The sequence below is a fragment of the Megalopta genalis genome, chromosome 2, assembly GCF_051020955.1.
Source record: "Megalopta genalis isolate 19385.01 chromosome 2, iyMegGena1_principal, whole genome shotgun sequence".
In the NCBI taxonomy this organism is placed as follows: Eukaryota; Metazoa; Arthropoda; class Insecta; order Hymenoptera; family Halictidae; genus Megalopta; species Megalopta genalis.
The window spans coordinates 11,652,402-11,676,948 of record NC_135014.1 but is presented as its reverse complement, the minus strand read 5'-3'; the positions used below and the strand labels follow the sequence as shown (position 1 = coordinate 11,676,948).

Below are 24,547 nucleotides of genomic sequence, written 5' to 3'. Positions count from 1 at the left end.
ATAGTTACGTACTGCAATCACGTAGTTAAGTATATTTGAAATTGCTATTTACAGTCTATCTAATATCTCAAAAATCTATATACACTAAATTCTCCCTAATTGAAGCTCGGACTGAGATACGAGCCTTGCAGCTCATTTTCATAGTTGTTGACAATCGGTAACTATAAAAAGCAAGCTGTAATGCTGGAACAATCGTACCTCCCAAATTGTCCATACTTGTTTCCAAGCCAAGCGTCAATTAATAAGAATTTACTATAAATCCCCCCCCCCCCCCCCCCCCAGTCGACGACCGGCCTGAAAAGTGAACTCACACGCAGCGTCGGTGTACTCGCCGCACTTCTGCCTGTCAGCCTTCAGACAGAACCTGACCCTTAGCCTGGGCTCGTCGCCGAGATCCTCGGGGTCCTCCAGCTCGCCGTCCCTCTCGGTAGACGCGCTTCCAAGGACGTCGAGCTGCCACTCGTCCAAAATCCTCCACTGCGGATCATGGGCGTCTCGGGGCGACATGGGTGGCTCGAGTTTCTCGATGGATGCGACCAGGGACAGGCAAGTGGCGGGTACCACGATGGCCAGCATGCCGCTTTTCGGATCATAGCTGACCTTCTCCGGCACCGGTATCTTGGCGACGGCGGTGGTCGCGGTGACCTCGTCGGAGAAGTCCGAGTGGTTCTTCGTGTTGTACACTCGCACCCGGAACGTGTAGGTCTGGTGTTGCTCGAGATTGGTGACGTTGCAGGGGTTCGACCTCTTGCAGTCGAGCTCGAGCCATTGGCCGGTTGGCGACCTTGGCATGGCGCAGTCCTGCGCGAGGATCTCGTCGCCGCCGGGCACTCGTTTGTAGAAGACGAAGTACTTGGTGATGGGCAGCCCGCCGTCGAACCCGAGCTCCCACAGGAGGGCCACGTGGGTCGGCCCGATGTCCATGGCGGTGATGTTGATGGGCCGCTCGGGGGCTCCTTTCGGCTGCAGCCGTATCGTCGAGGTGATGCTGCCCTGCGCGTTCGCCGCCCGACAGCTGTAATCCCCGTAATCCAGCTCGCGGATGTTCGTTATCCTCAGCACGGACGTGTACACGTCGTAGTTGTCGCTGCTCGTCGAGATCTCGTAGTGGCCGTCGCTCGAGGAGCCCTGGAGACTGGCGGCGTTCGTTCCGAAGCTCCACTGGAACTCGGGCTTCGGCCAGGCTTGCACCTTGCAGGCGACCTCAGCGGTCTCCCGCAGGTTGTACGCGACCTTGCCGTGCTGGTGCAACGCGATCGGCTCGTGCTCCACCTTCAGCATCATCGTCGACTCTACCTTCTTCACCTCGTTCTCGAACACGCACGTGTACTTGCCCCGGTCGCTCGCCACGATCTCGTCGGTCTGGGGTCGCGCGTGACCCAGGAAGCTTAGCGTCGAGTTCACCGTGATCACGTTACCGTGGCCCTCCGACGCGCTCGTCGTCACCTTGTACAGCCGCTCGTCCGCGGTCAGCTCCAGGTCGTCCTTCAGCCAGCGGACGCTCGGCCTCGGCTTGCCCTGCGCCACGCAGGACACTTGGAACGAGGACTCGCCGACCCTGCGAAACAATCGTGTCCCTCGTATTTAACTACGGAGTCATCATCATCGTCATTATCGTCGTCGCCAGATAATTCCGCGAAAAACCGCGATTTTAGAATCCTCCGCGTTAACGGGCCTCGCGTTCCCCGGATCTGACTGGGATCGATATTGCAAGGGTGAAAATGTTTCGAGTGTTCTCTCTCTCTCTCTCTCTCTCTCTCTCTCTCTGTCTAGGCTTCGCGAGAGGAGAGGGAAACGGGATGCTTGTAACTGGACTGCGAAATTCGATGTATTCCCGGGCGCACAAAGATCTCTGGACAAAGCGGCCTCTCGCTCGCCGTTTAATTTTTCAATCGGAACGATGGCGCCCCCTCCTCCATTCTACCCCCGCGCTCGCGCGTTTTATTTAAGATACCTCGAATTTCGACGATTGAAATAATGTAAGTTTGCGGAACGTAGCAATGCATAAATTAAAGGATCACGGTCCGGTTCGGGTACGATATTGCCGCGGAGAACACCCGGCCGGGGAGAAACTTCTGACGAGATTTACAATATGGCGGATTAATTTTTCGCGGCCTGTGGATCTACGAGGCCCCAGGAGGGTTTAACGAAATTACTCGGATTACTCGAATTTGACTCGAGTTATCGGAGCCTTTTGTACGCCGTTCAATTATCGTGTACAGTTGCGTCGCGAGCGAAACATTTGGTTAATGCGTTCTCTTGTTCTCTCTCGCTCTCTCGTTCCGCGGCCCCGAGTCGCCGAAAATCAGGAACGAGAGAGAAGCCTAGATCGAGTGGGGAGCCTGGATCGAGAGAACGAGGTCTGGATCGAGAGAACGAGGTCTGGATCGAGAGAACGGGGTCTGGATCGAGAACGCGACTCGCCGATGGAAGTTCGAACGCGCTGCATAAACGACGAGCCATCGATGCACAATACGGCGGCGCTATTAATTCGCTCGTAAACTTTATCGGATCAGGAACAATCGTTTTCACAGGACCGACGCCTTATAATGCTAAATTCCCGGCGTTCAGCTTCCCGAGCTGCGAACACCGTGCGAGCAGGGTTTCCCAACGCGCTATGATTTTGAACGCTTTGATGTCGCGGTCCCAATGTTCCGAGAAGAAGACGGCCGCGTTGTAGTCGTCTCGACAAGACAGTGAACTGCAAGCTGTTGCAAAACTGGTGCAAAGCTTCTGCAAAGCTGCTGCAAAGCTGGTGCATAGTTGATGCTAATAATTCTAATAATGCTAAAAACTTTTTACGATCCAATTATGATCGGGTTCAACTCTTTGCACTTGAATCTGCGTCCGTCAGTTTCGTCGATTGCTTTAACCCTTTCAGTGCCGAACGACGATATGTATATCGTTGCGTATGCGATGGGATGCATTAATGTATGTATCAGTAAGTATCGATGCCAAATAAACTATTTGTGCGAGTAATAATAAGTAATAAAGTAAAAATAAGTAACCAATATTGCACATTTTTCCGGTAGCCTGATAACTAGATATAGATATTTATAATAATACTAAAATTTTGTTCAGTGTAACGTTATGCTAGCTACACCAATTCACTTGTTTTCTTAACAGATCCTTCTGACGCTTTCCCTTGCATCATAGCATTGTCCTTTAGCCTTTTTTTTTTTTATTTTTGTGGTCCGATATCAGTTATTTTGTTAGAAACGATTGAAAGTGCAATATCTATACTTCATACTAGGTGATCTACACAAAGCTATGATCAAACGATGATCGTTCTTACGTGCAAATACTGTCTCGAACAAAAAGAATTTTTTTGAAATTCTTTCTCATATTGTTTTATATTTATGTTATCAGTACGATTCTCAACAAACATTTAAATACAATCGTCGTTATCTTACTCTCCCATAATTTCCTAACACGCTCCTTCTCGAATTTAGTGAATATCACTCTTACTTTGCTTTCTACGAGCTCTCTCCCCAAATTAGGGGGCTAGCAAATTCGACAAATTGACCCGGTATTTTTCGCATAGCATCAATGATGGCGTTAAAAGGGTTAATAATTTCGACGAATTCTGGTGTCAACGGTGCCACAGAGTCTCGCCGAGTGCAAAGAGCCGAGCCATATATTTAAACAATTCCACAAGCTTGTTCCCTGCCGTGCCAGTCGGTGCATCGGGATCAACGGGACCAGGGTGCATCAAGGTTGGGAGGCACTGGCGTAGAGCCTTAGAGAGCCCTCGGCGTTCTGCGTTCCTTTTACCAAATTGAAGGATATTGATCTAGTTTTCCTTTTCGAGAGATCGAAAGGGGTACAACACGCAGGGTGCGCGAGGCGCGGCGGCGGAAAGCCATCATTTAATCTACTCACTTCCTGGTAACGTGGGGCTGCAGTTTCGTGAGTATCTTGGGCGGCTGATGGACCGTCAGGTTGACGCAGGCGGCCTCGCCGCGGCCGACGTCGTTCTCGGCGTAACACTTGTAGGTGCCCTCGCTGCCCAGATGGACGAAATCGATCTCGTACTTCGGCCTGGAGTTGTTCAGGTTCATCACGCTGGAGTCGCCCTCCTTCCACCAGGTGTACGTGGGCTCCGGGTAGCCGGCCGGGCTGGTCATGCAAGTCAGGATCACCTTGGACCCTTCGACGGCGACCGGCGAGTCCGGGGTGACCCTCGCGGGTCCTGGCTTGTGCTTGACTCTGACGGTGAGCTTCGCGGTGGCGGAGTAGTTCCTGCGATCGCCGCCGGAAGGGTGGATCGTGTTGACCACCCTGCAGGTGTAGTTGCCGGCGTGGTCGGCCGTGACGCGGCTCAGTCGAAGGATCGAGCCGTCCTGACGAAACTCCGGTCGGCCGTCGCGCAGCCACTCGACCACCGTCGGCGGAGGGTTCGCGGTGATGTTACAGTGGACCGTGACGGTGTCCTCGACCTGCAGCACCTTCACGGTCTCGCCCTCGATGAACACGGTGGGCGGGTACAGCACGTCCAAGATCAGCGAGCTCTCGCCCGTCTTGCCGAGCCGGTTGTCCGCCTGGCAGGTGTACTTGCCGGAGTCCTGGACCGTCACCGTTCGGATGGTGTGCTGGAAGCTATCCGACATCGTGTAGCCGTCCCTCTTCCACTGCACCGACCTCACCATCGGCTTCGAGTCGACCCGGCACTCGAGATTCGCCGCGCCGTTCACCTCCACCTTCAGCGGGTTCTCCGGGCCCACCGTGACCCGCGGGAAGTAATTCACGTCGAGGGTGACGGTCGCGTTCAAGGTGTCGCCGTCGCGCATCGCTCTGTTCCTCACCACGCAACGGAACGTCGCCCTGTCGTCCTCCTTCTTCGGATGCACCAGCAACGTCCTGCCCGAGTGCAGCAACGCCGTCTCGTTGCCCCGGTACCATCTGACTTCCGGTTCCGGGCTGCCGCCGTTCGTGTCGCACTGCAGCTTCATCTCCTGGCCCTCCGTCGCGGTCGCCGACGTAGGCGTGATCGTCGGCGGCCCCGGCGCCCTCAGCACCGTCAGCGTGATGAACTTCCGGTGCAGGTCGATCCCGGCGCCGTTCGCCTTCACGCGGCACTCGTACTTCCCGTTGTCCCGCTCGTACGACACGTTCCGGATCTGCAGGTCGTACCGGCCCTCCTCCAGGTTCATGAACACCTTATACTGCGGCGACAGCTCGCGGTTGTCCACCGCCGCGTTGTCGTGGTTGTCGTTCGTGTGCGTCAGCCAGAAACACGTCACGTTCTCCCGGGGCGGGGAGAAACGGCACTGCAGCTGCACCGTGGACCCCTCGTGCGTGTCCATCTGCGTCTCCTCCAAACGACCCTGCGCCGCCGCTGGAAAACGAATTAGGGTGGATGTATAGTATTATATCGTTGGAAAATACTCGACTTCTGATTTTATTCTTTTACGCGGTTCGACGCAGTTTGTACAATGCGCGGCGAACTCTCGCGAATTGTAGACGAAAGTGGACAATTTGGGGAGTCGTTTCTATATATTAGGTAGTAAATTATGAAATATTATGTATATAGTGTATGATCGTGTAATATTAAAATATAATGTTTTGGAATAAATACGTTGTGATAAGCGAAATAAGGGAAACGACACCCATTCGAAGGCGATAGTTCGGATGAATTTTGCAATACCTTCTCGCGGGGATATTTCCATGAAACTTAGCTTAAATGAAAGCTGGAAGTGTCTACTTTAAGACAGGGTAGGTTATATTGAAATAGATTGACGTGATCATTTTGAAAAATTAAAGGGAATCGAGCTTCGACGTCACCGGGTTTACGAGATTTAAAAGGAGAAGTTTGGATGGATTTTAAACTGCGTTCCCGTGGAGCTATTTTTGTGTAATTTAGTTTAAGTGAAAGCTGGAAGTGTCTACTTTGAGACAGGGTACAGGGACATTTTGAAAAATTAGAAGGAATCGAGCTTCGACGTTATGAGGTTTAAGAGATTTAAAAAGAGAAGTTCGGATGGATTTTAAACTGCGTTCCCGTGGAGATATTTTTGTGCAACTAGGCTTAAATGAAAGATGGAAGTATCTATTTTGAGATAGGGTAGATTAGATTTTAATACAATGACGAGATAATTTTGAAAAATTAAAGGGAATCCAGCTTCGGCGTCATGGGGCTTACGAGATCTAAAAGGAGAAGTTCGAATGGATTTTAAGCTGCGTTCCCATGGAGCTATTTTTGTGCAACTAAGCTTAAATGAAAGCTGGAAGTGCCTACTTTAAGATAGGATAGATTAGAACGAAATTGTATAACAAGTCCGTTCGCGTCGACGACTGCACGGTGCTATACTTCCTTACAGGAAAATGCGAACGGACTTAATACACAACTTAATACATATTCACCGATTAATTGCAATATTAATGCTTAAAAATTAATAAATATTCGCGAGATAAATTCACGCTAACCGACTGTAAACATTTCGCGCGGTGAAAGTAGAGCAAAATCGCGAATCGTAAAGTATTCGAAGAATTTCTTTTTCTCGCGAAGTTTCATCCCCTTCGAATAATGCAACGAGATGTCGCGCCCCCCGATGCCGCATCGCGAAAGAACAATTGGCCGAGCATTCCCGTTTTTTTTTATGCAGTTTTGATGCTCGGCAAAATATTTCTTTGTTGCTCGAATCGCGCGTATCGAAGATCACATTCGCGAGGGAACGGAACAGATGTTCGATCAAATATATCTCGGTGAACTATCGATCGTCGCAAACAGTTTTGCGATTGTTTATTTTTATGCGCAGGACTTCGCACGTGGATGGGCAATATTTATTCGGAAAATATGTTGTGCCGAGCGTGAACGGGGTTTCTCGAAACAGGAGAACAGAGGAGGTGCCGGACCCCGCGATGGTCGTAACAGCTGTCCGAGCTGTTTTTGACTCGCGCGGTGCGCATCAATTTCGATAATCAGTGCCGTCTTTCAGAAGAATAAATCGCTTTTTCTTCGGACGACAACGAAGAGATCGGTCGACGTCGTCGCTGAAAAATATCGCGCGCGAAAACGCATGAGATGATATCCAGGCTCGCGGATGTGCGTTGGACGGTTCGAAAGGGTAGACAACCGGAAAGATAGAAAGCTCAGACGATCGGAGCCATCGAAATGGCGCGGGAAATATATCGACGCATTTTTTTATCGACCCGATAATCGCAATTTCGCTGTAATTTCGTTAACCGATCTACTTCGCATTGTGTAAATTTTCCTGAAGAAGAAACATCATCTTTCAATCGTTTCAGAATTATTTCAACCATCTGCAACGTTCGCTAACATCTCAACAAAAAAATTCAAATCACTCTCGGTCGCATCTCTAAAAAATTATTACCTCGCAGAGAACATGAAGATGGAATCGGCGAACGCATTTGTGCATCGTGCTGAAGAAATATCTCGAGTAAAAAAGATCCGTAAAAATTTGTGAACGTTCCCGAAACATGTGCGAATAAACCTAGCAAATGTGCAAAATCGTGTGCTTACAGTTTCATCGGAGTCTCGAAAGGAGTTAATGAAGGACGCGCTTCGCATTAGAATACACCCGTTGAGATCTGCGGCGAGGACCTTAAGACAGACGACTTCCAGGAGCCAAAGGGAACAAAGACGGCCAGTGCTGAGCCCCAGCCGGGTCCAAAGGGTGCCATTGGACGGCGTCTCCTTACAATTCCGCAGAATATCCGGCGGGGTGAGCATGACCCGGCCGAAATCGGAAGCGACATCGGTAACATCGATTATCGAGAGAGTTTCGTTGTGTTCCGTTTGCGCTCCAATTGCCGTTATCTCTGACGACCTGTACGAGCTGCCGATGAAGCGGACGCCCGGAGATAACGAAACCGGAGCGCGATGCATTCGGGTCATCTGACCGACGACGGCTGGCGTTTAAATATTTCAAATGCGGGACGAACGCGACGCACAAAGAACCTAGTGTGCCTACGGGTACGCGATCATCGGTGGCACCCGGCCGCCAGCTGGGTCCCCGGGGACCCGTTCCTAGAAGAGAAGCGATACTACAACGATTCTCGCGGCCGTGCTTGAAACTGTCAACGATAAATACCATCGTCTACACGTGGAGAACGACGAATTTTTACCGCGATTTTGACCTCTCGCTTTGGGGGTTGGTCGCAACCCTTTCGATATTGGCGATTGGCTTTGGTTGAAATTGGTGTTGAACGGTCGCTCGTGGACCACCTTCCGCGTAAATTTCAGCAAAATCGGAGTTCCTATATTTATTTTATTGATCGACAACTAAATACTGTATTTTATGTGCAGAGAACGATGATCTTTTACCGCGCGGTTTCGACCTCTCGCTTTGGCAGTTTATTGCACCCTTTTGAAATCGATGTTTGGTTTCGGAAAATATTCGTATTAAAGAGACACTTGTGGACCACTTTTCTGATGAATATTAACGAGGTCGGAGTTCGTGTACTTATTTTATTAATCGACGACTAAACATCGTATTCTACGTGCGGAAAACAACGAATTTTTACCACGGTTTCGATCTTCTACTTTGAGGGTTAGTTGCACCCTTTTGACATCGACGTTGGGTTTTGGAAAAAATTCGTGTTAAGTAATGACTCGTAGACCACCTATCACGTCAATCTCAAGAAGATCGGAGTTCGTCTACTTATTTTATTAATCGACGACTAAATATCGTATTCTATATGCGGAAAACAACGAATTTTCACCGCGGTTTCGATCTTCTACTTTGAGGGTTAGTTGCACCCTTTTGACATCGACATTTGGTTTCGGAAAAAATTCATATTAAAGAGTAACTCGTGGACCACCTATCACGTAAATCTCAACAAGATCGGAGTTCGTCTACTTATTTTATTAATCGACAACTAAATATCGTATTCTACGTACGAAAAACGACGAATTTTTACCACGGTTTCGGTCCTCCACTTTGAGGGTTGCTTGCACCCTTTTGACATCGACGTTGGGTTTTGCAAAAAAAATCCGTGTTAAAGAGTGACTCGTGGACCACCTATCACGTAAATCTCAACAAGATCAAAGTTTATCTACCTATTTCATTAATTGCAAGTACACTGTCTTACTACGAACGATGAAAATTTCTGCCGCAGTTGGCATAACCTTATGGGACGTCTTCGAAGCTTCAGAGGGTCGACTCGTTCGGGTCAGCCGACCAACGACGATTGCGATTAAATATTTCGAACGCGGGACGTAGGCGACGATCGACGACACCCGATGGCCAGGTGGGTCCTCGGAGACTCTTTCCCGGGAGAGGTGAACTGCTTCAACAGATTCTCGCATTGTGGTGGAAACGATCGACGGAGACGATGGCAACGACGACGACGACGACGACGACGACGACGCGACGTCTCGTCATTGGGTCGTATAACGGTAAAGCCACCGGTTTGACTTCTCGAACGCCGATATCGCGAGACCTCTCCTTCTGTCTCCCCGTCCCCTCTGCCTCTCCTGCACCCAGGGCCCCCACTCTGCATCGGCACTCGACTTCAAGGGATCGTTGTTCTCCTTCCAACCTGGCTCGCCTTCTCCTTTCATCGTCCCTCTCCTTTGTGTCTCACCTTACGTGCTCTCGACCCCCCGGCCCCCCTCTCGCCCCTGCACACACCATACCTATGCACGAGTCTATATTTACGTCCGCTTGTCTCTCTATAAATCCATCCGCTCGTTCCTCTGCTATCCCTCTGCCATGCCCCCGACCGACCCCTGACCACCATGCATCGACCCATCGGAGTTTACGCTCTGCCCTCCCGTTCGCCCCCGCAGCACCCTGCCGAACACCCTTGCCACCTTGTTTACTTTTCGATACCGCTTTCTTGCGCTCGCGTGCCGTCGCAAGAAACTACGCTTCGCCTTTCCCACTAGCCCTCTGTGTTTTGCTAACGAGTCTGCTGGGAGAGAGAGAGAGAGAGAGAGAGAGAGAGAGACGCTATACGCTACCAGACGCAGCACCCAAAAACGATAAAAAATGTTTTTTGCCGAATGTTGTGGTATTTCTGCAACGACCTTACGTATCCGCGGCTATAGGGAAAAACACCGCGAGTGACAGTTGCGAGCTATTTCAGTTACCGCGCGTCAACTGAATCGTGGTAAATAGGATTTACGTGGTAGCCGCAAAAAAAACATCCGTGGAAACAAATTCCACAGACTGAAGAAAATGACGTAGTAGGATGACGACGCGTACGAAGGATTAGTGATCGGTATTTTGACTCGCGGCGTTTTTCTCGCAGCTACACAATGATGATGATACACAATGTTATTATTAACCCCTTGACATACAATGACGAGTTGGGGTCGTCTCATTCATCTCACGTGCCACTGCAGACTTACACGCGACTGACTCGTCAAGAGCTGTCATATTATATTTTATTTTATTGGTATATACAAGATGTGTCGCAAAATTATGGTACTTCCGGGAAATTACAGATTCCTGAGGTCATTCGAAGCAACTTTTTCCTTTACAATATTTTTCTCCGAGGCATCGTTAACGAGTTATTAACGAAAAAACAATGACCAATGAAAGACAAGAGCTCGACTGACGCGCGGCGGCCGAGCCAACGAACGCACGAAGCCCGGTTCCGCAGATTGGCTCGGCCGCCTAGCGCCAAGCGAGCTCGCCCCTCATTGGTCAGTGTTTTTCGTTAATAATTCGTTAACGATGCGTCGGAGAAAATTCTTGTAAAGAAAAAAGTTTCTTCGAATCGTCTCGGAAACCCCTCATTTACCGGAAATACCATAATACCATACAACACTATATGTATATACAGTATATTATTAGAGCGTCCATAAGTCAATGATCAAAATTTCAAAATAATTAATCCTCTTTCTCAGCTTGCACGTAACTGTCCAGTTGAGTTAAATTAAATAGTATTTTCGGCGCAACAAATTCCGCTTTATTTATACGTGAACGGCTCAACCGAAAATAAGTAACGAAATTCATTCGATAAACACTTACGAATAACAATACAATTATCGAACGTAACTGTCACGTATACGTGAACGAGCATTCAACGGACGAAACGAACAAATTTTTAACGAACTTTTTAATTGTGGCGTGGGTCATTAAAGAGTCACGCCGCAAAATGAAATTTTATACAATTCATACATGCATAGTTAATACATACGCTCGTTCACACATCGGCGATTAGTTCAATTAAAGGAACGACGATGGTTTTATATTTCAGTGACTTTGCGGAGGAGCGGGCTTCTTTAGAATCCCGTGAAGTCGGTGTCATTTTAGCTCGAGATCTGGCGTATTTCTTCCGACTTACATTATTTACATCTTATGTAGTGAATTTTGTACATACGAAATCGTGTTTTGTGACTCGAACGAATCGGAGAATGTTAAAATTATTTTGAAACGCGACGCGACAATTTTTACCGGTGCCTTCGAGTCGCAGCTCGACTGCGACTGGTTAATAATTAATCCTTTGCAGTCGAAGCTATTTGAATTCGAAATGCGAAACATGATTCCTGATTTACGGTATTTCTATTTTATATAATTTATTGTGATTTATGCAAATATGAAATTGAGTCTATTGGCAAGTACAATGCAATCTTAATAGCTTTTCTCAAATATAAACGAGTCTGATGCTCTTAGAATGATTTTGAAAAATAGTATACCAATTTTTAGTGTCGCCTCAGAGTCGCAGCTCGAGTGCGACTGGTTAATAATTAACCCTTTGCAGTCGAAGCTACTTGAATTCGAAATACAAAACATGATTCCTGATCTACTTCTATTTTGTATAATTTATTGCGATTTATGCATACGAAATTGAGCCTATTGACAAGTACAATGCAATTTTAATAGTATTTTTTAAATATAAACGAGTCTGATGCTCTTAGAATGATTTTGAAAAATAGTATACCAATTTTTAGTGTCGCCTCAGAGTCGCAGCGCGAGTGCGACTGGTTAATAATTAACCCTTTGCAGTCGAAGCTACTTGAATTCGAAATACAAAACATGATTCCTGATCTACTTCTATTTTGTATAATTTATTGCGATTTATGCATACGAAATTGAGCCTATTGGCAAGTACAATGCAATTTAATTAGTATTTTTTAAATATAAACGAGTCTGATGCTTTTAGAATGATTTTGAAAAATAGTATACCAATTTTTAGTGGCGTCTCAGAGTCGCCGCTCGAGAGTGCAAAGGGTTTAATACGAATGAGAAAAAATCATGGCCGCGTTCTCGGCCAAATGCTCGATCAACTGCCCAGTTTTTTCCCTTCGATCTTCAAGATCGCTTACGAAACGGGACTTTCCAACGCTTTCGGATGGCATTCGCGACGTGGCGCTTGCGTCGGAGGTCAAAGGTGCAGGGAACCCGGTGGCCCGAAATGGAATCGTGGTACTGTTGCGCGAACCCAGACCGCGTAATTGCTTGAGAAAACTCCGAGAAAAGTGTGTTTGCTCGGGAACAGGTAACGCGGGGAACAGATACGGGCAAACGCCGCGGCCCCTAGGATGTGTTGCCTCTGCTCGGCATTGTTCCGTGGGACCAGCTCTCGCAGACTGCCGCTGCGGAACTAAACTTGGTCTAATGCTCGCGATAAGTATACGAGAGTTTAGACGATTTTAATCCGCCGCCGTCGTACACCGCTGCAGTTCGAAATCGGGGAAACTCGCGAGGGCGGCACCCGGGAGGATTAGCGCGACCGAGGGGTGTTTATGCAACCTTGACCAACGCGGCGAAAATGGCGGAACGCGGTCCGATCGAGCGTGAATCCGACGATTAATAAAAAGAAAAAAATCGTTGCGACGAGAACCCCGTTTCCGTCGCTCGAACGCGCGCCGATTTCAGGCACCGAGGCCTTTGTTTAACCCTTTCGCGCCGAGCGCCGCATATATGCGGCATCGAAATGAAGTGTATACAGAAGACGCAGATGTGTAATTTGTAGCAAAAATGATAAAAGAACGGATTCGCGGTACGAGTGCAAAGATTGCGATGTTGGCCTTTGTATACGGTAATGTCTCCCTTACTGACGCTCAGATTGTCCACAGAAATAGACAATTTGGGAAGAGGAGATGCGATTATTCGAGCTTTACGGGTTTTTTTTTATAGTAACGAATTGTCAACGATTATAAAAACGAGCTACAAGACTCGAGTAATCGTGTCTCCTCTTCCCAAATTGTCCATTTTTGTGCGCAATCTGAGCGTGAGTAAGGGAGACATTACTGTAGATCCTTGCATTCAAATATATCACACAGAATTATATTATTAGTGTTTACATATTATTATATTTTAATTATTTTCGTCTCGTTATTAATCACATTAAACACTTAATCGTTAGGCTTTGTAATCATATAACCTATAATTTTGTAAGTCTTTTTAAATGGAAAATGTAAATATACTTGTCACATTAGAGCAACGATTGTTTTATTCAGCATAGTTATTATCTAAGACATTGGAACAACATATCTACAGAAAACACGCGCACCGTGCATATTTTTAGAGCGAGTTTCCGTTCAGTGACGGTATACTTCGGCGGATGGAGCTGCCGTAGCGAAAGGGTTAAACCGTTTTTCAATAGATCGCCGGTAGCCGAAGTTATACGGCGTCGGCTCGCGCGTATAACGCATTGCAACACATGCCAGTGGCGTAAGCAACGAGAGACTTTACCAGCGGCCGCGATTGTATATGGCCAATTAGAAGCGCAGTAACTTTTCATACGCGCGTGAAACACCGAAAAACGTTTCGCGCAAAAACGACCGCCCGTTTTACAAGGGGGCCACCACCAGGACAATCCCGTGGAACCGTCGGTCTCGCGTTCCGCTTTAATAATCGAAGCGACGCCCGTTGTAGTTCCGCACACGTGTCGCTCTAGCCGGCCGATTCCGCGAAGGCTTCTCGCAATAAACTCGTTCCGTTGATACGTGCAGTATCAAGTATAGTACGCGCAATAGAGCGTACTATACTGTGCTCTCGAGCGGCGTTTTTGACGGAGGAAATTCGATGCAACGACGCGGACTATAGGCGGAAGAAGCGACTCGTCTCTCTCTCTCTCTATCTCTCTCTGGCCGAGCGTTTAACGCGTCGTTCCGCGAGGAGACACCTGTGGCAGGAGCCTACGTCACGAGAGAGAGACCTAAACGCCGTGACGGCGTGCCGTGGCATGGTTTGCTATAGCAGTGGCCTCTCCGGCTCGGCTCGGCTCGGCTTTGGCTTGGCTTGCCGTGCCGTCGTTCGATATTTCCCGAACGAGAGAGGCCGAACACTACACACACACACACCGAGGCCAGGCGAATTCCCGCATTCCCTGCGAATTTACGAGGCGTCCCGCCTGCGCTCCGCTTCTGTTTCACCCTTCCGCGTTAATAGACAACCCCTAGAGCGCGGCCATTAACGGTGAGCTATGGTCCTCGCCGGATTCCGAAACACCAATGACGCCACCGCGAGATAGATCCCTGGACCAGGGTTCCATTCAAGGCTGTGCGGGAGAGAGCCCGGGTCGCGCAAGCCGTCGATTTTAGGGGATAGAGACCCGTGTTACCACCCCCTGATTCGCCTAACCGTCGGCACAGAAATCAACCGCGCCGGAATCGAGCGAAATTTCAGCTGAATGGGCCGTCCCGGTATCTTTGACGATGGATCAGCGTTCCACGAGGGAAACACGACGGGATCGTTCCATTTTTCTTTCTTTCTTCTCTTTTTTTTGGTTTTTTTCTTCACAGTTCCCCAGTTTTCGCGCCGTTTCTCGCGTCGACTTTCTTCTCGTGTGTTCGCGTTCGACGCGCGGCCTATTTTACCTCCTGCCGCGATCGTCAACCGGTTCCAAAGTTTACCGGCCTTGCCGCTTTTAGAGCGTGCGGAGGGAAATGTCGGGACTGGACACCGGATTTTATGCGTTTACGACGAAAGTTGATACGTCGAATGGAAGACTGTGCGAGGGCATCGGAAGAATTTGAGGACGTCGTTGCGTTACTTTCGACTTGCTGCGACCGTTAACGGAGGAACGACGTTATCGTTTAACTTATATTTCTTATACATTGACTTGGACAATTTCTATTTGAAAGATTTCGCTTGGGGTGGGCTAATAATGTAGTACAATGAGCTGATAATGTAAGCCGATAGGATAATTACGTGGATCTCATAATAGGCTAATAATAATGTTGAGCCAATATTTTAGACAAATTTTCTTTTATAGATACGCCTGCTGTTGCTTTAAGGTATCGGAATATTTTGTTTAAATATTGAGCGATAACGCAGCACCTTTCATGGTTTCCACAGAGGCGTTGATCTATTTAGACAGTCCTATCAGTCTACTGAGCAATCATTATATCATATACCTTTGCGATTTCTTATCAATCGTTATTTTATACTCTCCTGTTAAACTAGTACTTACTATGTCTGCATACTTTAATTTAAAGTGATTTATACTTTATACTTTATATTATTTTTATTCACTATTATTTTTATATACTATTATTTCTATTTATTATTTTTATTATACTATTGTATTTTATACTCTAATGGATTTTCCCGTAAATCAAGGAAATAAATAAATCCACCCTCGGGGGTTGATTGCACCGCTTTGATATCGATGACTCGTTTCGGAAAAAATCCGTGTTAAAGAGTCGCTCGTGGACTACTTTTTAGCGTAAATCTCAGCAAGATTTGAATTCGCATACTAATATTTATTAATTGCCAATTAAATGCCGTCTTCTAGGCAGCGAACGTTTACCGCGCTTTCAACCCCCAATTCTGCGTATCCTATAAATCGTTGTTGAATATCGACGATTGTTCTCGAAAGAAACGTACGCGAAACAACAGTGGTGCATGGGCCGCGTCTCGCGTAAATTGCAGCAGAATCTTTCGTCTTATTAATCGCCGGCTAAATACACAATATTCGATGGAAGTTCTTGCGCAGAGCAGCAGCAGCAGCCTTCGTGCAGCCGTCGATTTTATGCATTTATGGCATACGCGATGGTTTCAGAATTCATCGTTGGGTGTCGTTGAAAGTTTAAAGGAAGCTTGTGTTTCACTTCGAGCAAACGGGAGCCTCCCCCCGTTAATGTAAAATTCCCTCTGAATACATATATATCCCGCGGAAATTTTCCGCCGGAAAATCCAAACCCGAACGCTGCCTTTTATCGCGAAAATTTTCGACGCGATATAATACGTATACATATATATATATATATATATATATATATATATATATATATATATCTGTCCCGAAAATTGGCCGATGTTTTTTCCGGAATAATAATCGAAGGAATCTAATCGACCGACCGATTCGTGTAATTACCGCGAAACAAGTCGCGGAAATTCGAAGCGGTGCCCCGCACTCATAATTTCGGAACAAAGTTACGAACCCGTTTTCGCTCGCCGGGATTTTCAGCGACGCGACGCGGCGACACGAACGCGACCGCGTGATTGGATGCGCTCGTGCGGCGGGGGCGACACGGGCGGGACAGAGAAAAAAGAGAGAGAAAAAGAGAGAAAGAGAGAGAGAGTAAATGCCGCATTATTTTTCGAATATCTCGATAACTGTTAACTTCGCGCCTAATGTACCGTGACGATTATCTTTTTCAGTTTTTCTCCAACGCAACTGGCGGCAACGACGATTCCGGAATCGAGCGAACACCGCTCGCAACCCGTTCGCTCGCGTAAAAACGAAAATTGCGGGCCGGTCCTAATATAAACCGGGTGACACACTCGGTAAGAAATCGACCGGGCGGACGCGCGCTGCGGAAAGAGAAATCGCTGGTTTTCCGTTCCGCGTGCGCTTTTGATCGGTGAAACCAATTTTTCTCCGACGCCGACAGCTTCCGCGAAACGATCCACGAAAACAGCCCCTATCGATTTCCAATCGGCCGTTTGATTATTTAAACGGCCCTCTCTATCTATGTATATATATTTCTATACATATATATGTATGCAACGGCAACTTTTAGGGTGTCCACACTATTAATAGTACACGCTCGCAATTCCTATTTTCCTCGACGCTGGTTTCGATTTTTCGACACACGCGCGAGCGCGACCTCTCTAATTTTACGCGACCACGCTCTGCTCACCCTATATCGCTGCTTCCGCGGCTCTAATTCGCGCAGCTTCTACACGGAAATGCTATCGGCAAATATTTATAGCCGAACCAACGGGCAAACACCGATATCAATCCAGCTCGCGGAGAGAGCCCGCGGGGCCGAAAGAGCTGCGCGGCGGTACCCTCCATTAATATTTTCTAAATATTACACACACCGCGGCGGCGAACTCTAATTATACTCTGATATCAGTCTGGCCCCGCGAAATAATTCAAACTCGGGTAAAATCGAATCCGCTGGAAGACATTGAAATTTTCAACGCGACTCGTTAAATAAAAATGCGCTCGCGTGAACGACGTTTCACGGATCGTTTGCGGTCGCCGTCGCGTCGCTGCTGGTCGATTCTGTTTGAAAATCGCGGCCAGCGGGAGGAAGAAAATCGTTTCGCAACTGGAAAAACACGTGCCAATTGTTTTCGAACAAACAGAGAGGCGGTTGCAAACCGACGCGATCTTTCGATACGAAAATTCCGGGACCGCGAAACGAAATAAATTCTTCCGAGGCATTCTTTCGAATAACAAAAGAATCTTCGTTCATTTCGCATAATTGCTTTGTCCCCCAAAATCTGCATCCAAAGCGCGTCGTTTCGATCCCGAAATTAGGCATTATTTGATCCCTATTATTAGGCTGCTCGGAAAGGTCATATGTCTGAATTCGTAGAGTAGGTCTCGTTGCGTTCGTTCTAGAAAGATTCGAAACGAGCTTTCCGAGCAGCCTGACAAATAAGTCGCGTTTCTTTGGCTGTCGATAAAACGAGTTTTCGCGTAATAACGATGTTTGTCGGCCGTTTAGGAGGAATCGAGCGACGCGCGTCGCGGTTCAGCTGCGAGAAACCGCAGCTCGTGAACATCGACCGGTCTTCGCAGCCACTCGCCAGCTAAAGGAATCCTGAACGAGCGTCCTCATCCCGGACTCATCCGTCTTCGCAGAGCGAGAGAGAAAGAGAGCGAGAGAGAGAGAGAGAGAGAGAGAAGAGAAGAGAGAGAGGTCGAAGCGTTTAGATGGCCGATCGTAGGGGAAACCGGTCCGGCCCGGTCCGATTTTCACGGAGCGGCACAGCTGTTGCCTGGCCGCCTAAAATGGCGAAACGCGACGGTACGGAGAGAGCCCGAGCTCTCGGCGAGTACGCGATATATCGCAGGCGAGTCTCGACCGATCGGCGAGAGATCGCGAACGGTCCGCGCGTCGGCCAAGGGAAAGGAGGCCTTCGGGCCCCGCCGCGGCCTGGAACGGGTTTGTTAAAAGGACTACGTCGGCCGAGCGGGGCCCGGCTAAACCGCGACAACCAGACGCCAACTAGAAACTACTACTACGAACCAGGAACGTCGCCGACACCGTTTCGCAGCTACTCTCCCTCGAAACTGTTCGACCGAAGCACCGTTTGCGGATCGAATTTAACGTTAATCTTGAACTTTCCGACTGTTTTCGCCGAGGTTGGTAGTAGTTCCGTGCGGCTTCCACGCCGAAGTCGGCTCCCGGGCGCCATTTTACCTTTCCACGACGGAGCCCCCGGTCCCTTTCAACGGCTCTCGCTCGAAATAGATCGATTATCGAACGCTTTACACGGAGATCTTCCGCAAGAACCGCGAATTCGGAGAACCTTGGGCCAAGATCGACGAGAAATCTTTGCGCGAGATCGACGAGAAATCTTCGCGCGAGATCGACGGTGCATCGCCGATCCAACGAGACATCATCGACGCCATTTTACGGACTGTACTCGGTATTCGTCGACAATCGAAACTGTGTTCGCAGAGATGATATTTCGTTTAACCTTTTGTAAAGCTTTTTTCCTTGCCGACGAAGGTCAAGGTTCGAGCGATTCAGATTCCAAATCTGTTTTGTTTCGCGGTGCGACGTGACGTCGAATCGACGCACGTCACCTTCGACGATTGAAGGTTAATCGAGACGGTGCTTCGCTGATCCAATCGCAAGTTTTTTCGTCGTGTGATGTCACCGTAAATACCAAAGGGGGTGGGACGACGACAAGCGATCAATCCGCTTTCGTTCGCTTCCGGTAAGACGGCGAAGAGGATGCGTGTTAAATGTTATCGCGTGGGTGACAAGGGTCAGTCGTAACGTGTCAACAGGTCCAACAGGTTAAACGAATCGGGGTGGACTCGATAAATGCACCCTTTTCTCGCGCGTCGTACGCGCCGCGCGCGGCCTATAGTCGTTAGCGGCTGGGGTCGCTGAAAAGTTAACGCGAGCAATGCGCGGCCGAACGTCGTGTATCGCGGCAAACATGGCCGACGGAAATTGCTTCTGCATTTTTCCAGTTGCTCGAAGGTGGTCTGTGCACGGCCGAGAATCGATGCTCGCTTGTTCCTACGGCGGGTAGAAGATCGTCCGTTTCGGTTCCGGGCCGAGTTCGCGCGTATATACGAATCGAAACCGCGATTATAGCGAACATTTTTCGCGCACGACCGAGGGGATAGACACAATGCCGGCCCTCTCTCTCCGCAGCTGCACGAAACGTTAATGCCGCATTTGATCAAAACACGGCGAATGAATTACTATTGTTCCGAAGTTATATGCCAGAAATTGCGGGGAGCGTGGCCGGCCCTGGGGCTAGTCAATCCGTAAGGACTCATCTAAATATGAAACTCCTCTTCATCCGCTCTCTCTCGCTCTCCCTCTCGCTCTACTATCAGCGGATTTGCACTTTTCATGAAAAGCGAAGATCCTTCGTAAACTACTTCGCGTTCGCAGCCGCGCGAGCCTCGCGAAATTTTCTGCCGCAACGAGATCCAAAAGGCCGATAATTCGCCGCCGTACAACTATTTTTACGCTCGGCGAAAATTATATGCAGTCTGTTTCGCGGCACGGCGTAGTCCGTAATCGAATATTTTGTACGCGAAACAACAAACCCCGCGAACAATTATTAGCTCTCGCCAAGCTAAACGGGCGCGCGCGCGCGCGCTATTCGAAACGCAAGTTTATACTTGGAAGAAAAACAGACACCGGTCAGTTTCTTGTTACAATAATACACGTTTCCGCGCAAAAACAATCGAAATTACGCCGGATTTTAATTGCCGTTAGTTGCGCCGTTACCAGTTCCGATATACACGGTGGAACGAAATGGAAACCCCCTCCGGCGATTCGGAGTCCGTTGTCGTTCGCTTTTTGGCTTTTCGATGGGTCTCGAAAAAAGAAACGAAACGCGAACTTTCGACTCGGCATTAAGCCGGTCCGAGTTTGACTAAACCGGTATCGGGACTTAACCCATTTACCAAATCTCTGCTACTTACGACCGAATCTATTACTACGACTGGATCTACTACTACAGCAGAATCTACTACTACGACTGAGTCTGTTACCATTACGACTGAATCTATTACAGCGAGGACTGAATGGGACTTTCGAAGGAGCCGACGAAATTCGAAATTGACAAATGCGGCGACGCTTCGGTCCGGCGGGGCCGCAGAGTCAAATCAATACTAATCTTTATTTTGTTAATGGAACTTTTCGACCTATTTCGTTTAGATCAACGTTGGCCTGCTCGCGAAATTCAATAGGTACCGTTAATAATTCAATTCGGCTGCGTCGACGGTGACGTTCGCTGCAACACAGTTAACAAACCGATGTTTAGAAACGACAAATCACCGGACCTCCCCGGATTTCGTGCGTTTATTACGCGGTAGATGAAATCCGACGATAAAACGCGACCGCGTATTTTCAATAAAAGAGGCTTTTTTAATTTTTCAGCGCGCTCAGTCACGAATTATTATATCGCAGAACATTGTTTTCTCGAATCTTATCGAAAATTCTATTGTTGCAAAAGCGATTTCCGTTTTCTAGCCAAAAAAAAGTACCGAAATTATTTTTGCAACATCTCAACGCATCGACTTGGAAATTCTTCTTGAATAAATGCTCAGACAGCGCCGAGAGGGTTAAACAATTCAACCCTTTGCACTCGAAGCTATTTTAACCGAAAATATAAAATCATTTTTCTAAGTTATAGTATTTCTACTTTATACGACAAAATGCATTTTATGCATATGAAGTTGACTCTTAGCACTCGCACAACAGTTATACCCTTAACAATTTCCTAAATCTAAACCTTGTTGATATCAAAATTATCTTAAAAGGAGATACAACAAATTTTAGCGGTGCCTCAGAGTCACCAATCGAGTGCAAAGGGTTAAGACCGTCCTGACAAGATAAATTTCCCATTTCTCGCGAAACAAATACGCGAAATGTTGCCCAAAGTCCGCGACTCGACAATCGCCTTTGCTAAAAAAAAATGCCTGCGATTTCGTCGCGGAACGACGTTTTCCGGAGAAACGTGTGCGTAAAAGAGTTTGTAACCCTAGATCAAGATGGCAGAGCGTGAGCCGGCGGAGAGACGATCCATGGATCCAAGGATGTTGGATCGGTGGGCGCGACGACGACGATGGCGTTTCCGGAAGACAAAAGCGAAGACGCGGAATCGGAAACCGAGCGGCAAGGTTCGCGTTTTCGAGCGGAAACGCGGCCGAGAACTTGGCTCCCCGTTTGCGGACTACTCACCGGGGCTGAGAATCAGCATGAAAACGGCGACGATGGCCGTGGCCGGCCTGTCGATCCGGATCCTATCCATCGGACCGTCGATCGTCAGCCGATCGGGACAACGATTCGCCTTGGATCGCCTCGCTGGTCTATCGCGCGCGCGCGCGACTTTCACCGATCGATCCCGTCGATCGTTACTGCTCGCGACTCGCGGCCATCCTCGTCGCAAGTCCGCTGGATCTCCGACACTGACACTCGCGGATCCCTTGGCTCGCCCTTCGTTACCTCGCTCGCGTTACCACCAAACCTCATGGATTTCCAAGCGATTTTTCCACGAGCCGATTCGACGCCGATTACCGCGATCTTCTGGCACTGTCGCGAGTTCCGCGGTCCGCCCGATGGATCGAGCGTCCCATGTCTCCTCGCACTGGCACGATCTACGACGATCCCGGTCGCACTGTTACAACCATACAGGTACAAGATCCACGGCAAAAGAGAACTCTCTCTCTCCTCTCTCTCTCTCTCTCTCTCCGATGGCGCGTTGTCACGGGCGGAAGCTTCGCGCGCGGTTTCGAAACGCCACGTTGCAGCCGTCCTTTGTTCGGCGCGGCTGTTACGCGCGCAACACGCGCCCCTCTCGGATCCTCAGCACACCTTCTTCGCCGGCGGACACTTCGGCGATCGTTTTTTTATCCTCGGCGAAGCGAACCGGATCGGATCGAATCGTTGACGGACGATTTTTTACGTGATCGTGGAGGACGCAGCGGCGCCGTGACCCGGTGCCTGGTCGATGCACTCTCTCTCTGTGTTGCAAAACGGCGGAGCAGCTGGCTCCGGGCCCAAAAAACTTCGAGGGAACACTGACACAAAACTCACTCGACGAGGGTCGCGCGACGACTGAGCTTGGGGTCGCGTAGCTCGCTCCTACCCCCCACCGTCGGCTTCTCCCCATTCCGTCGCGGTCCCCACTCCGGCGTCGGCAACGGAGAGCCGGAGGCTTATACCGGGTGTCGGGAAATCGGCCCCTAGGCTTCGGGGTGTTTAACGCGTCGCGGCGGTCGGCCGCGTGTGTTTATATTTGCTCGCGTTCATGCACGCAATTGCGAAAGCCCCGCGCGATACCGATGGAAATAAAGGTCGTGTATAATTATGGTGGACACACGAGCCCGACCCACGCGCTAAACCACCACCCCTCCGCCCCGCGGGAGCCGTATACGTGACGGGGACCGCGGGCACGTCGTCTTTTTTCTACGGGAAAAGCAAGTTCGAATAACCCCGCGAGGGATTATCGATTTAACCTATTGTTGTTTCGATGTTTCGGGTAACCGGGACACAAGTTTTACGACCTTATATCGGGGGCAATTAACCCTCGATCTCCGAGGGGCGGTGGTGGGTTCTCTCGAGCCCGTAAGAATTTTCATTGGTATTTGCTGCTGCATAATATTTGCTCTTGCGCCGGGCATCGATCGAATATGCAGCGTTTGCTCGCACCGGAAAGTATTAAATGCGCATTTTCGGGGATCCTCGAACCGCCGCGCCGAGACGCTTTACACTTTATTTAGCGGGTAATGATTTTCGTATTATATGTATACGTACTGTGTTTGCTGCGTTTCGATGATCGAACGGAAGTGTTGGGAATGGAATCGCGGGATTTTTAACCGGTTAGTTGTGGCGACTTCTTTGCAGGCCGACGACGAATATACTCGTCGAACACGGTGCAAGTGTCGCTGTTAAAATGTTGGATTAAAGGGGCGGCTTTGTTTTATAAAGTTAGCAATTTTATTGCTGATATTTGTTCGTTCTCTTAACATTAATATATATATAATCAAAAGCTATATTATATATATTATATGTTATATTATATTAACCAAATACTTGTAAAATTGAAAAATCCTTGAAATATTATTAATACTTATATATCACACATAAGTATAGAATAATAATAAGAAGAATAAGAATATCAAATACTTGAAAAATTCAAATTGTTAGTATAGAGCGATATTCGGCGAAGCAAAACACAATACATTTTGGAGACAATGCACTTCGAACGTCGACCACTAATATCGTGAATTATTCAGGTTTTTTGTTCGTTCGTTTTATTCCGGCCCGGTCCCAAAATATTCCGAACATATTGAAATTTGAGAATATGTTTTTGTTCCGCGCTGAAATTACAATTTAAATAGCCAGTGGCCACTACCGTTTACGCGGGGCACATAACTGACTGATTAATTAAAAGTCCGCGAGGAATACGATGCGTGTACTCGATGCGTGTCCGCAAATTAATCTGGTAACATTAATAACGAGGCAAAAATCGTGCGCGCGCGCGTGCGCACGCCCGATGATTTTCTCGATCGAAACGATCTCTCCATGGACATCCGTCGTGCTTTCGATAGTCGTGGAAGCTGTTCGTTCGGTTAAACAAAAGACTGAAATTTCGCGGTACGTATTTGTTCGCCGTGGACTGGACGGAGACGCGCGCGGATTACATTCGGCAAAAATCTGTAATTCGATAGTCGCGCTAATGACGAGGATTGAAATGAGGATTGTTAATTCGATTACAACTCGAATCCCCCCCCCCCCGCCCCCTGTAATTACCGACCGCGACTGTAGCTGTAATCGTTCCGGTCGCAATTACGGATCGCTAACAATCGTTATCGATTACAGGAAAAATCCTGTGTCAGAGCACGCCGACGGAAGTACATTTTCATCGTCGCCGGTTACCGCGCGCCGCGTAATCGCTAGACCGGCCCAAACGTTTATGCAAATCCGCTCTGCCCGAGACGCTGCTAATTTACGCCCGAAGAAAATCGGACGAAATTTTATTACAACCTCGGCGAGGAGAGGACTCTCTTGTTACGTTCGCGGGGTGGAACGGGGGCCGGCGAACCCTTTGTGAAAACTGTATTTTACGGATTACGAAACGATTTAACGGCGGCGGTTCCGCGGTAAACTGTTTAGCTACCGACGAGACACCTGGACGCCGAGATACAACGACCTTTGACATCGCCGGTCAATTTTGTG

At 48.5% G+C, this 24,547-nt stretch overlaps 1 protein-coding gene across 2 annotated transcripts in view; it reads right to left on the bottom strand.

The window, feature by feature from the left end:
- Positions 1 to 24,547, bottom strand: part of ed (hemicentin protein echinoid) — a 120,001-nt gene that overhangs the window by 9,622 nt on the left and 85,832 nt on the right. The window contains exons 1-3 of one of the 2 annotated variants that reach the window (XM_033482142.2): positions 21,548 to 22,435; positions 3,883 to 5,338; positions 312 to 1,558 (exon numbers count right to left, since the gene is read on the bottom strand). In XM_033482142.2, the coding sequence (XP_033338033.1) occupies positions 312 to 1,558; positions 3,883 to 5,338; positions 21,548 to 21,617 (2,773 nt within the window). In that variant the 5' untranslated portion in view covers positions 21,618 to 22,435. Of the gene's footprint in view, positions 1 to 311; positions 1,559 to 3,882; positions 5,339 to 21,547; positions 22,436 to 24,547 lie in introns of those variants that run through there. The other variant, XM_033482144.2, reaches the window with a different exon arrangement.